This window comes from Mus caroli, unplaced genomic scaffold (assembly GCF_978045245.1).
Source record: "Mus caroli unplaced genomic scaffold, Mus_caroli_1 scaffold_15, whole genome shotgun sequence".
In the NCBI taxonomy this organism is placed as follows: Eukaryota; Metazoa; Chordata; class Mammalia; order Rodentia; family Muridae; genus Mus; species Mus caroli.
Window position 1 is genome coordinate 85,497,486 of NW_028227270.1, and position 13,335 is coordinate 85,510,820.

The 13,335-nt window shown below is 42.8% G+C and overlaps 1 protein-coding gene across 2 annotated transcripts in view; it reads right to left on the reverse strand.

The window, feature by feature from the left end:
- Cdyl (chromodomain Y like) overlaps nucleotides 1-13,335 on the reverse strand; it is a 206,582-nt gene that overhangs the window by 175,744 nt on the left and 17,503 nt on the right. For both annotated transcript variants that reach the window (XM_021180697.2, XM_021180698.2), the window contains exon 3: nucleotides 7,449-7,541. In XM_021180697.2, coding sequence (XP_021036356.1) covers nucleotides 7,449-7,541 — 93 coding nt within the window. The remainder of the gene's footprint in view (nucleotides 1-7,448; nucleotides 7,542-13,335) is intronic.

Consider the following 13,335-nt stretch of genomic DNA (forward strand, 5'->3'; position numbering starts at 1 on the left):
GTGTGTCTGTGTCTATGCTATGTCTGTCCTTGACAGATTTCTCAGTGGTACCCTGCCTTAAATCGTTTTTCAATCATTCTGCCACACTGCTGGAATGACCACCAAGTGTCCCCTTGTATTTAGCATTCCAGTTCTTTAGGATCAAGTCTATTTTGATTCTCGTGGTATATAAAGAAAGACCTTCATGATCTGACCTTCATGCAGACTTACCAATGGTGGTGAAGGTCCAGTTACACCTCACAGTTCTTGAACATATGCTTTCTCTCACTTCGTAATTTTACACCTATCTCCCACCACACCCCTGGGACTGCTCTGCTGCCCTCCCTTCAACAGTCCCCTGAGCTTGGCTTCTACTTATCCCTTTAGGGCTGGCCTTGGGCATTGTCTGTGGGAGCCTTTTCTATCTGCATTTCCTTACAGACTGGAATGCAGCAGAGTGCACATACATGATACCCGAGCTCGCTGATACTGGTCCTAGCCACCCTACTCTTTGAATTCATGATATTTACAGTCAGACATGCTAAACATGAGAGGACACTGTGTTTGGCTAAAGAAGAAAGGAGGATGGTAATGAAGGGGGTTTTTCAGGAGAAGGGAAAAAGGGCTACATATCAAACTTGATCTGTTTTTTTCTTTTTCATTTCCCTAAATGATAACTTCTTCCTCTCCCCTCCTTTCTATGTTTAAAGACCATAATGCATACTTGAAAATACCAATTATGAATGTGCAGCTACAGTGACTTTCCTCCTGAAGAAACGAGACTGATTATGCACATGATTAGTGATTGTGTAACATTGAATAATAAGCATGCAACATTCCTTCTGCTGAGGAAAAAACCAAAACCCCAAGAGCCTGGGATTTGCTTGACTTCCTGGGACCTGAGTTCCAGTTCTGATTCTAACACTTGCTTTGACCTTGGGTAAACTGCTTTGAGCCTTTAAATCTTAGGTTCCATTTTAATCCCCTGGAGTTGGCGTTACAGGTGGTTTTAAGCCTCTGTGTAGATGTTGGGAGTTGAACCTGAGTCCTCTAGAAGGGCAGCCAGTGCTCTTAACCAGTAAACCATCTTTCCAATGTTGGGTTTCTATTATTTATGTTGTTATTGAAGATCAGCCTTAGTCCATGATGATCTGATAGGATGCATGGGACAATTTCAATATTTTTGTATCTCGAACTCAGATTCTTATTATTTGCAAGGCAAACACTTAACAGAATCTCTCCCCAGCTCCAAGCCTTGTTTTCTTTCTTTGTAAAATTGAGGTGGCGGTGGTTCATGGCTCATACAGATTTTGGAGGTTTATTAGAGTCTATGAAGAACCTAGCACATTGCTGGGCATATGGTGGAGCAGTAGTGGAGCACACCTTTAATCCTGGTAGTTGGGAAACAGGGATAAGCAGATCTCTGTGTTCAAGGCCAGCCTGGTCTACAGAGTGAGTTCCAGGACAGCCAGGGCTACACAGAGAAACATTGCCTCAAAAACAAAACAAAACAAAACAAAACAAAACAAAACAAAACACCAAAAACAAACAAACAAAATATGCTATGGCTAACTACTGCGTGCAAGAGGACTCTGGGTTTCTTTTTGATTTGAAGAGCCAACTCTCTCTATTTTTCTCATAACTCAGCAGTTTTATAGTGGATTCTGGGTTGGTGGGCCTCAGGTGATGGGCTTTCCTCTACATCCTTCTTCCTGGCTGCATCTGACCTTTCTTCTGATCCTCAGTGACTAAGGCTCTGATCCCTTTGTCACCAGCCCCCCTCTGCTGAACTTCTTCTCCTTCTTTTTTTAAAATTAATTTATTTTTTATTAGACATTTTCCTTATCTACATTTCAAATGCTATCCCAAAAGTTCCCTATACCCTCTCTCCTCCCTGCTCCCCTACCCACCCACTCCCGCTTCTAGGCCCTGGCATTCCCCTGTACTGGGGCATATAAAGTTTGCAATACGAAGGGGCCTCTCTTCCCAGTGATGGAGATCTAAGCTTGTTTGTTTTCTGAACAAGTGCATGCTAAGAAGTTTTCTGGAAGACTTCTTAAAGGAAGAGCGATGGATGTGTCCTCTACTCTCCACTCTGCCAACCTGACCGAGGGATTCTGGGAGAACTTCCGTCAGTCACCATCTTGGACTATGAGAATGAGGGTCACACTATAGAGGTGGCAAAGAATCATGCTGAAGTCATGGAGGTACTAAGTCAGTTCTGGATGGCCTGCATATTTCATTTATATTGACAGCATAATAAACTTTAATTTTCTTTAAGCCAATATATTTGGAGGTTTTCTTATATAAAACTGAATCTAACTATTGACATGACTTCAATGACCAAGCGGATTTTAAGAACATGAACCACAGGGCTGCCAGCGTTCAGCTACTAAGATTGCCTGTTTTTGTGCCTGACAACCTAAGTTTGATCCTCAGGATTCACATGAAGGTCAGGGAAAACAGACTTCTATAAGTTGTCCTCTGATCTCTACATGTGTGTCCTGTCATGTGCAGGTCCCCAACAAGTACACAAAATGGATAAAAATGGTAGGTCGTGGTGGCACACATCTTTTTTGGAGGCAGAGGTATATGGATTTCTGTGGGTTTGTCTGCAAATTGAGTTCTAGAGCAGCCAGGGCTACATTACAAGACCCGGTCTAAATAATGTGTCTTAATATGGTAAAACAATTTTTTAAAAACAATACAGAGGAGACAGGATAACGGTGTGGATTTGAAGTTTGATCTATGGAGCAGCTGAATCATATTCTGGGAAGATGAAAGGTAATAGCCAAAATCTTGGCTTTTTTTTTTTTTTAATTTTTTTAGCTTTAAACCAAATTAGGATAGAAGCCTGATACATTTAAGGACTTAGAAAAAGTCCATGGTTCTCTGTGTAGCCCTCTTCTCTCTAGATCAACCTGGTTTTGAGTTAACAGAGGTCTGCCTGCCTCTGCCTCCCAAGTGCTGGTATTAAAGGCGTACATATGCTAGCACTGGCTGGCTTAACCTCCTTTCTTATACATCCCAGGACCACCTGCCAAGGGTTGACACTGTCCAGAGAAGGCGGGACCCTCCTACATCAATCATAAGTGAAGATTATGATTATGAAGCCCACTCATGGACATCTTCTTACTTTTAGATGACTCTCGATTGTGTAAACTTGGCAAGTGCTCTATGACTGAGCCACACCCTCAGTCCTCACAGTTTTGTACCACCTAATTTTCTGAGACAGTCCTTACAGGCTGTTTGGCTGATGTCTGGACTGGACCTTCTATATCCTAATAGAAATACCCACTGCGCAAACTCTCCAGGTGTTGCCAAGTGTTCCTTGTAGGTGACAATTGCCCCCACTTGAAAACCATTGATGTGCCTTCATACTGATCACAGGTTGCTCCGTAGCACACAGAACTGCTTGTTAGCTGCTGTGCTGGCTTGGGGAAAAATACCAGCTTGATGGAGTTGGGACCCAGGATCAAAGTGCATTTTGTTTGTCTATGCTTGGTAGTTGATCTAGAAAATTGCTATACTGAACACAGTCTCCTTACTGGTTCATATTGCTGTACTTATGGAAAGAATATTTAAAATGCATATTTATTTATTTTTATGTGCATGGGTGTTTTACCTGCATATATGTTTGTGTACCACCTTTATGCTTGCTATCATTTGGAGCTACAGATGGTTGTGAACTGCCCTGTGGATGTTCAGAATCAAACCAGGGTCCTCTGAGCCATCTCTCTACCTGATGTGGATAGTTTTCAAAAAGTATAAAAAAATAAGTAACACTTCTCTTGTTTTCTTTCCAGCTTTCTTCCACTTGATATTTGCTGTGTATCCAGACCACATTATAGCACTAGCAGAGCATGTGGCAGAGAACGTCTGTTCTTACATGTCTTTCCTTGTGTGGAAATGTTTAACATTGGCACAGTCCAATTTACGTGTATGTATATTTAATCATTTGTCCTTTGTGGGCATTCTTAAAGAAACTGTCACCCATTCCAAGGACAGTACCCTACATGTCTAAATTTTAATGTTTTATTGGAGTAATGTTTTATTTGAATCCCACCAAAGTTACTTCTCTTGTTTTTCTCAATGAGGTATTATTCTTTCGTTCAGGCTGACCTGGAAATTACAATTCTCCTGCCTCCTTAGTCCTCAGATTACAAAAGTGTGTGGCCACCATTCTTGGTCTCCTCTGGAATCTTTTCTCTGTGCAAGAGAAGGATCACCTGTCTCTCAGCCTCACTACAACCCTCTGGGGTAGATGTCATTTATTGCAGACTGAATAGCCCGAGTTAAGAGAAGAGAGTTCCAGGCCAGCCTGGGCTATATACATTTCTCTCTCCTCTCTCCTCTCTCCTCTCTCCTCTCTCCTCTCTCCTCTCTCCTCTCTCCTCTCTCCTCTCTCCTCTCTCCTCTCTCCTCTCTCCTCTCTCCTCTCTCCTCTCTCCTCTCTCCTCTCTCCTCTCTCCTCTCTCCTCTCTCCTCTCTCCTCTCTCCTCTCTCCTCTCTCTCTCCTCTCTCTCCTCTCTCTCCTCTCTCCTCTCTCTCCTCTCTCTCTCTCTCTCTCTCTCTCTCTCTCTCTCTCTCTCTCTCTCTCTCTCGGCTTCTTGTGCCTCTAGGTTCATGCTAAACTAAAGTGGAGGGTGTAAGGGCTAGTTCACTTTCATTCCAGTGTAGGAGTGCAGGTCTACTTGCACATGTGTACAGAGTTGACCATGGAAAGCTGTTCCTTTTGGCTCCCATAGCCCATTTATCTTCCCAGGAGGTACTCACTACTGACAGTTTCCTGGATAGCCATTCTGGAATACTGTGGGCACCGGGCACACAACGGAATTCACAGTGATTGGTCACTTTGTAGACAACTGCAATCTAAGTTGCATGTTCCAAAGATGAAGATGACTGGCCTTGACTTCTTTTCCAAAGAAGTTGCTAGGTGACCCTGCAGATCTCACCAGCAGGCCACCAAACCAGCCCTGCAGCCACCGCCCCACCACCCACGCTGACCTATATATAAGCACAGGAAAGAAAAGATGTGGGCGGATCCCCTGTAGCTGGCCAGGATAATGCTGCTTCTGTCCTCAGGGGCTTATGGGTAGAATCCAGGGGGTCTATGGGCAGGGATAGGAGCCAGTCCGTCCAGTTCATTGTTGTTTCCAATATCCTCTGGGTGGAATTTAGCATTGTCTTCCAATTGTGAATTCAATCAACAAGTTGTAGTAGCATTAGCAACAGCTGTGACAACTTTGTCACCCATAGAAACCACAGGTAGTTTCCCCATCACACACAATTGTGTATATCTTAAAATATCATGTGAATTCATTCTTAGAATTGCTACCAGAACTTGTGGTATTGTGTGATAAGGAAGAAGCAACCACACATAAGTGGAGTAAGCTACATGGGGAAGAGCAAACAGGACTGGACCTAAATAGTCAAACCCAGGAAGCAGAGAGTGTGAAGATGGGAGCTTCCAGGAGGGAGAAGCAGGTGGTACTGACCCATGGGTACAAAGGTTCAGTTACGTAAGGTGAATCTGCTGCACAACACATTAATGTCACTCTATTGCACACTTAGGAAATTGCTAAGAGGTTAGCACGTGTAATAAGTGTTCTCATAATACAGAGAGGAATGAATGAAGGGATGAAGAGGTCAGTAAGGATGGAGGATGCTTTTTAAGGTATAGATATACACACAAATACATATACACACATATGTGTGTATGTGTGACAGATTCTAACGGAGTTTCATGGTTAGACACTCATCTGTAAACTCTAAGACATCATATAATATATAATATATGTGTTATATATTAAAGGCATATAGATTTTTAATTGCCAAAGAACCTCATTAAAAACAGCTCAGTAAAATGCATTACTAAAATCCACTTTTAAAATGATTTTGATAATTGTATCTCAGTAACAATTGTTTCCTTGGTAAGTCATGTACCAGGTCATGTTTTGTAAAGTTTAGAAATTTTTTCTGAGAAGGGACCATAAAGGCCACCTGATTGCCAAAGGCATCCAAACACAGTAGATTCCAGAGGAGTCTGTGGGATGTCTGCATCCCTTACAGATGACCCTCAATCTAGGTTGGCTCAACTTGTATGGGGTTTTGGTTGGTTTTCCCTGATGGATGGTGAGAGTCTTGGAGGTGTGATTTTGGATTTTCTCCTTGGTTTAGTAATATGCAGGCTGATGCTCTGTATCAAGGCTGGGCCATGGCTCCCTGTCAGTGCTACAGTATAAGGAGAAAGTAACTGAAAATCTGGCATGTGCCATATAGTAGGTTAGGTGAATTACCAGCCTTTACTACTCCTGATACCTTCAAGTTTATGATGATGTGGGGAGGCAGTGGAGGAACCATAAACCACATCCAGTCAAGCAATACTTATGGCCTAAACCAAGCCCTCCACAGACAGGGAGACTGTAGTCTTTTTGTGTTGCTCGTTAAGATGCCAAGACCTGGAAGTGTACTCTGTCACCACCACTGTTAGAGCAGTGATATGTTCCTAGAGTGGCAGGTCTGTTCCCACCACACTCACAGTTAAGGGGTCCCTGTGAACCTCTAAGATGGTCTCTACTTTTCATCTGGAGAATCCAGAATGCCAAACCTTTGCTAGAGTAGCCCACCCCAGCAGGAGAGGGGGAAGCAGCCCCTGCTCTCACTGTTCTCATCTGCAGTGTCCAGTTGAAGAATACGCTGCTGGTGTGAATTCCACAAAGGTGCTGATGCTGATACAGACACCCCCAGACTGGGACTCACATGGGTGGTTTGAGCCTGGGAGCAGGATGCCACAGACAAGGATCCAGATGACAGTATTTCCCTAAGACCTCCCCCCAGAAGAACCCTCCTAGGAAGCAGGCCCAGCTGTAAAGGCTGGAGCCATATTCCTTAAGGATTCTTCTAATTCACCCTCCTTTCTCCCAACTGAACCCAAGAGGGACCAAGAGGTTACAGAGAGAGAAAAAGAAGCATAATGAAAAAAAAATAAAGCTAACAAAGAATCCTCTTAAAAACCAAAAACAAAAGAACATAGAAACAATCTTAGGGGCAAGGGAAGACTCAGAACAAATATAAAATTAATCTCTGACTTAGCCTATTTAATATTTAAACACTTGAAATGGATTCTCAATGCCCTGAATGCAGGTTATTTTCAAACTGAGTTCCTAAAGAGGTATCCGTTCAGCACAAGGAAATAAGTGGCCAGAAACATGGAGATCTGGATGCAGGGCCATAAAGAAACCATAAAGCCATTTGAGATGCTCACACTACAGTTTGGACTGTGGATTTGTACATTGTTCTGGTTGTCTGTTCTTCTTTCTGACTTAGTTTTAAAATACAATTAATTTTTTTTTACCCAAGTCACATATATTTTTTTAGTTGCATCTTTCAGAAACAATTTGTGCCAGGGCAGACGTCTTCTACCCCTGAAGCCAGACTCACGCATGTAGCCAGGAAAGCACACTTACCTGGCAGGTGTTATCATCAGTACGTTGTTCAGCTTTCTCTGGAAATGTGCAGAGCTGGGCTTCCTTTGAAATAGGCTGGCTATTGCCTACGCCCTGTGGGAGGAGGAGGAAAGAGAGTAAAACTGAGTCCCTGGGATCTGTTATGTGTGTGCAGAATCTGGATGTGTAGCAGGGAGGAAAGACCGAGCTGAACAGGACAGTGGAAGTTCAGTGTTATCACTTGTTGGTTCTGGTCTACAGTCTAGGCAACAGTAAAGGCTGACATCCATCCTTGGGTGTCAGAGGCCTATGGCCTACAGGGAGGGTGAATTTGCTGAAGATTCTTAGAGGCTCTGAGGCAGCTTTCTGTTGCACTTATCCATTTCTCCATCACTCTACAGAGCTAGGGGAATTCACTGGGGCACTATGTCTTAATCTACCACCACCACTATTCCTCTCTGACAAACATCCTCCAACACAGCTCCTTCTGCCTGTCTTCTAGGTCTGCTTCTTTTTTGTTTTTCTCCATCTCCATTTTAGATGTTTTTTCCCTTTCTTACATCTTCCCAATGTTTCTCTCATCCTCGGGTTTCCCCAGTAACTTTTTCTTTATTAAAAATTGAATAGATGCTGATAGATGATTCCCACTTTGAATCATCCCTAGATATTACTATAAAATTTTGATATTTAAAATTGCCATCTAGTAGTTCACACAGTCAAGAGGCTATGAAAGAACTCTTTATAGTTGATTGACACCCTCCAAAATTAAAACAATCATTTCTTCACTGCCTATGTAGGTTAGCACTACCTTGAATATTATTATGTATTGATTTCTGCTGGGGATGGTATTCCAAGGACTATTTTGTTGGTCTAAACTAGAAAGAGAAGACAGATGGGACCCTCTGGCCCAGCTCCTGGAGTTCTTGCCATGCAAATTTGATCCTGACGGTCCTCTTCAAAGGCATGCTTGTTACTTAGGCTGTTTAATACACTAGCATCCTTTAATACAGTAAGAAGGATTTATATCTTGACTACTCATAAAGATGAGAATAGGGCAGAAGCCCAGTGATTTATGTGAACACTTCATGTGAAAAAGACCTGGAGCCTGTAGTTAACTACAAGATTTATATAAGCTGAAAGTGTTAAGTGGCTTTGAAAAGAAAAATATAGACATTGAATGAATTACCAGAAGTGGAACATTCCAAACACAGGCAACACCAGCAAGACAGTATTCCCACTAACAGCCAAAGAGCATACTTAACTCTTATCACCATGGAGCAACCAGAAAAATGAGTCCCGTGCCCACATGTGGACACACAATGGAAGAAAATATCAACATATCATGTATAATCTCATTACTCCAAAGTACCTTGTTTAACATATTTTTGAGGAGGGGAGATGATCTATTAGTATGATTGCCAAAATAGAGGGAAAAACCAATAGGCACACTGACTGAATAAACAGAGGAATCTGGTCGGGATGGGTGGCGAGAGAAGGCGTTAGACTGCACTGTGGAAAAGGACGTCAGGATACAGCAGAGCCTGTCTATTCAGAGTACTGCAGAAACACTCTAAGTCATGGCAAAGAAGGGAACTGTGGAAGGAATGATGATGGGGAGGGGCGTTCTTAAACTCAATTCATTGTCTCAGAGCCATTTTCCCTATTGTTCTTACTTGCAGCTCATCACCATCCGAACCCTTCTGATGGACAGTGGAGATATTCTTTTAAACTGTGTCATTATCCTCAAAAGAAACAGAAGCTCCTCTGTCTCCAGGATGCCTCCTAAGTTAGTAAGACAGAGCATTTACTCTTGCATGATCTGCTGTGTATTACTTCATTTGATTTCTCCTTTGAGATCTTTTATGGAGTATCTCGGGCTGACCTTGAATTTGGTGTGCAGCTATGGATGATCTTGGACTTCTGATCCTCTAGTTTCCATCTCTGGAGTGCTGGGGTTATAGACAGGTACGAGCAGACTTGGTTTGATGTGGTGCTGGGATGGAACCCTAGCACTCTACCAATATGAGCCAGATCTCTAGCACCTAAGATCTAGTCTCATCTCCAGTGATATGGACAATGGCATATCATGATTACAGAAGGCTTGATCATAAGACCTAGTCTTTTTTCTTCCTCTCTGCATAGGGTGCACTTCAGAGCTCTTTCTTCTTACAGTGCCTAAGAGTAGCAAACTGTCCTTGCCTTCAGTAGCTAGTGATTTTTCTTTTTAATTCTTCACTCTTTCTTGGGGGGGGGAGGGTGACTCAGCAAGGTTACTTTGTACTGTTAAAGCACTCTGCATTGGACTACTAGCTTTGCCTGGACCTCATGCTCTTTAAATCAACAGCTTTGTCATTTTTCCTATTTGGTTTTGGTTTTGAAGACACTGTCCTCCATCCCACCACAGGCAAACTATCATAAACTGTGCCAACAAGTTGACTACCAGTTACAGGGACGTGCAAATAGGAAATGTACAATTTCTGTGTTTCCTTGTCTCTATGCTTTGGCCCAACAATAACTTAGTTGATGAGCAATGCTTTAAGGTAGATTCACTAAGCAAGAAGACGTATGGTGCCAGCAGTGAAAACATTAGGCTTTGGCTTCCAAAGGTTTTTTCCTTCCATGCTTTGGAGGTTTATAAATCATATTGTCTAGTTATAGAATCTTAGGGGAACATGGAATCCACCCCTCCTTGGCTGAGTCTCCAACAGTGCTTTTCATCTCAAGCTAGCTTCACTGTGCCACCCCAAATCTGACTTCAAGAAGTCATATTTGTAATAGATTGTGTATGCCTTGCCATAGTAACATTGATGAGCAGTTAAGAGACGTGGCTGTTGTTACAGAGGACCTGGTTTTGATTCCCAGCATCTACATGATGGTTTATAACTCTCTGTGACTCCAACTCCAAAGAATCTGATACCTTCTTCTAGCCTCCAAGGACACCAGGTATACACACGTAAACATGCAGACAAAACATGTACATACATACATACAAAAAAAATTGAATTGTATTTGCTAGTGTCGGATGAAAAACCATGCCAGGAAAGTTTGGTAAGGTAGAGCAGGTCTAGACCCAGAGAATCAGTGGGCACACACCTGAGGCTTAGGTGACTTCTAGGTCCCTGCCAGACTCCTGACTTGGAACGTGTCGTGCTTGTCACATAAAAAAAGATGTGACCTGTGGTCATGTAGGCCTCTCTGTGCTCCCGGTCTCAACACTACATGCTAGGATAAACTAACTGATACTTTCAAAATAGAAGGTTTTAGAGACTTTCATGTGTTTCAGGTTGTCTGCATTACTGTGTCTACTCTTTAAACCCAACAGTACAAAGGTAATCGGGGCGGCGGACGTAGCTCTGTGGTAGAGCATTTCATTATCATGGGCCAGAGGCATGAGTGAGTGGTCCCTGAATAACAAAACCAAAAGGTGATGGGTTTACTCTTTCTTTTTTTTTTGGATAGATATCTGATTTCTTGAGAGATAAAGCTTTAGTGTTTGGATATGTGAGAGGACTTGTTAAGCCTCCATGTCTAAGTATGAGAAACGTTCATTTCCTCCTCTGAAACAATAAAGAATCTAGGGGGGTGATCCCAGGCTGTCTGAGTTTTAGATGTGCCAGAGGCCTGGAGAGCTGGCAGGATCTGGAAATATAGATGAGTATTGTACTTTCATTAGGTAGATAGTTTAGACATTAACAGAATCTTAAGTCATGGACGATAGACCTCTTTACCAGCATCTGGTAAAATCAGAAACCAGAAGTGCTGGACTCTGAACACTGGTCTAAAGATCTGAATTGTGTTTCTGGCCCTGGGTGGAGACTTGACATTCTGAATTGTCTGGAAGATCATAAGATTAGCTGTCTAGCTGGAGGCTATCTGGTAAGGGACAAAGACCATTGTCCACTCCCTTAAGAGACAATCCAAATGGTTCTGTCATGAAGCCATGAAGGCACCTCTCAGGGAAAACCCTGTTCAAGAGATTCAATAAAGCACACCTAAAAGTGTAGGTCAACACAATGGTTTCTCTGGCTGTTGGCCACTCTCACCCTGTGAGTGTGTTCTTTTTCCATTGTCCAATAAACTCTATCTTGGACATCCTGCTGTGGGTCTTGGCTTTCAACAGAGACCAACCATGATGACCCAGGAGCAGAGCTGAGCCAAGGCTAGCTTAAGATCCAGGTGACACTCCCAGCGCTACATGCTGACTATGTAGTCTGGGTGGTGACAGTGAGCCTTGAAGAAGCATGGAATAAGAACAAGCTGTAAGGCTATTCTCTAGTACCTTTAACCTCGCTTGTGCCTCAGCACCAAGGAGTGCATCTGTTCTGGGAAATCCCAGGTACAGCAAACAAGATGCTATGGAAGTGACATTTGTGATCTGGCCATGCCTGTTGTCCTGCTCAGTCTGTGGTGTCATTCATGAGTCTGCATGCCTGACTAGTGTTCTGGGAGTGAGGAGGCATGCAAGAGTCACACACACAAAATGTTTCTTAGATTAGATTGCTTTTAAGAGGAGATGGAGAGAAGGGAGAAAAGCAAGAAGCTTGGGAGCGGGTGCTAGGAAATCCAACTGACAGACGTCTGTGCTAAACTAAAAGATTGTATGGGACTGTGTAAACAGCACAAGAAGCCTATAGATCACCTCAAGATGGCTTTGGGTTGTAAGAAACTCATTTATATATATATTTCAAATGGCTGTTTCACTCTGAGCCCTGACATGCACAGAAGGAACCCTGATCCATATCTCTGAAGAAAGAATGTTCCCAGACCTTTCTGCAGACAGAAGCAGAGAACTTCCCCGGCAGCCACAGGCTTTCTGGAATTCTTTGACAAGTCTTCAGGGAAAAGGATTTCCTCTTTAATGATCAGAAATCTGAGACTCAGGGACAGGGGTAAAGAAGAAACTCCATTTTGGGGGGTATTGAAACTGTTTTATTCCTTGTTTTCCAGTGCCTGTCTCTTGCCATCCATCCATGTGTCAGTTCAGCCAATAGTCTGAACACAGAACCTCAAAGTATACAATATGTTGTATAGCCATTTGCTCCCTATTCAAATGTTCCCGTCTGGAAGGAGAAGTTTAGGTCATGTACAAGACTCAGAAAGTTCAGAGAGTCCCACGATCATGTATCATACAGGCAGTCGGATTGGAGAGAGGAGATGGTCCAGAGGGCTGAGTTGCCTGCAAGTTTGCAGGAAGCTCAAGAGATGCAGCTTCGGGGAATCATCGCCTGAGCTGGGCTGGGTTTTCCAGCGATGCAGCTGCCTTTGAGTCACCCACACCCTTGTAAGTAACCCCAAACTCACTGGTTTGCCCTGTGGTAGACTTGGGTGCAATCATTTCTTTGGTCTGCTGTTGGTGCCCTATCTAAGGTAAACAGATGTTTGCTCAGATCTCCTCAGGAATAAATAAAAATAAATAAAATAAAATAAATAATAATAATAAATAAATAATAAATAACAATAAAAAATAACTGCAAGTGGTCTAGAACCAGGAAGGAAGGTGAAGAAAGGCTGGGCATGAGAAAGGAGGAAAAGGACAGACTCTGGGAGAGTCCAGGGCCAGGGACAAGGGGGCAGACCCAGGGGTTTAGCCTGAGGTGAAGTCCAACTAAGCAGAGAAGCTAGGGGGACTGTTCGGCTGGGTAGTGGCTCAGACTGTGTCTAATCATATACAAACAAGCCTCGCTTTACAGGGTGTGTCCAGAGATGAGGGAAGTAACACACCATTCTTGGTTAGTTCATGTGTATGAAGTGATAACACTGCAAGAGAAGCTGTTGAAAAAGAAATGTGTGTATATATATATATATATATATATATATATATGTATATATATGTGTGTGTATGTGTGTATATATATAAGAAATGTGTGTATATATATGTATATATGTGTGTGTGTATGTATATGTATAT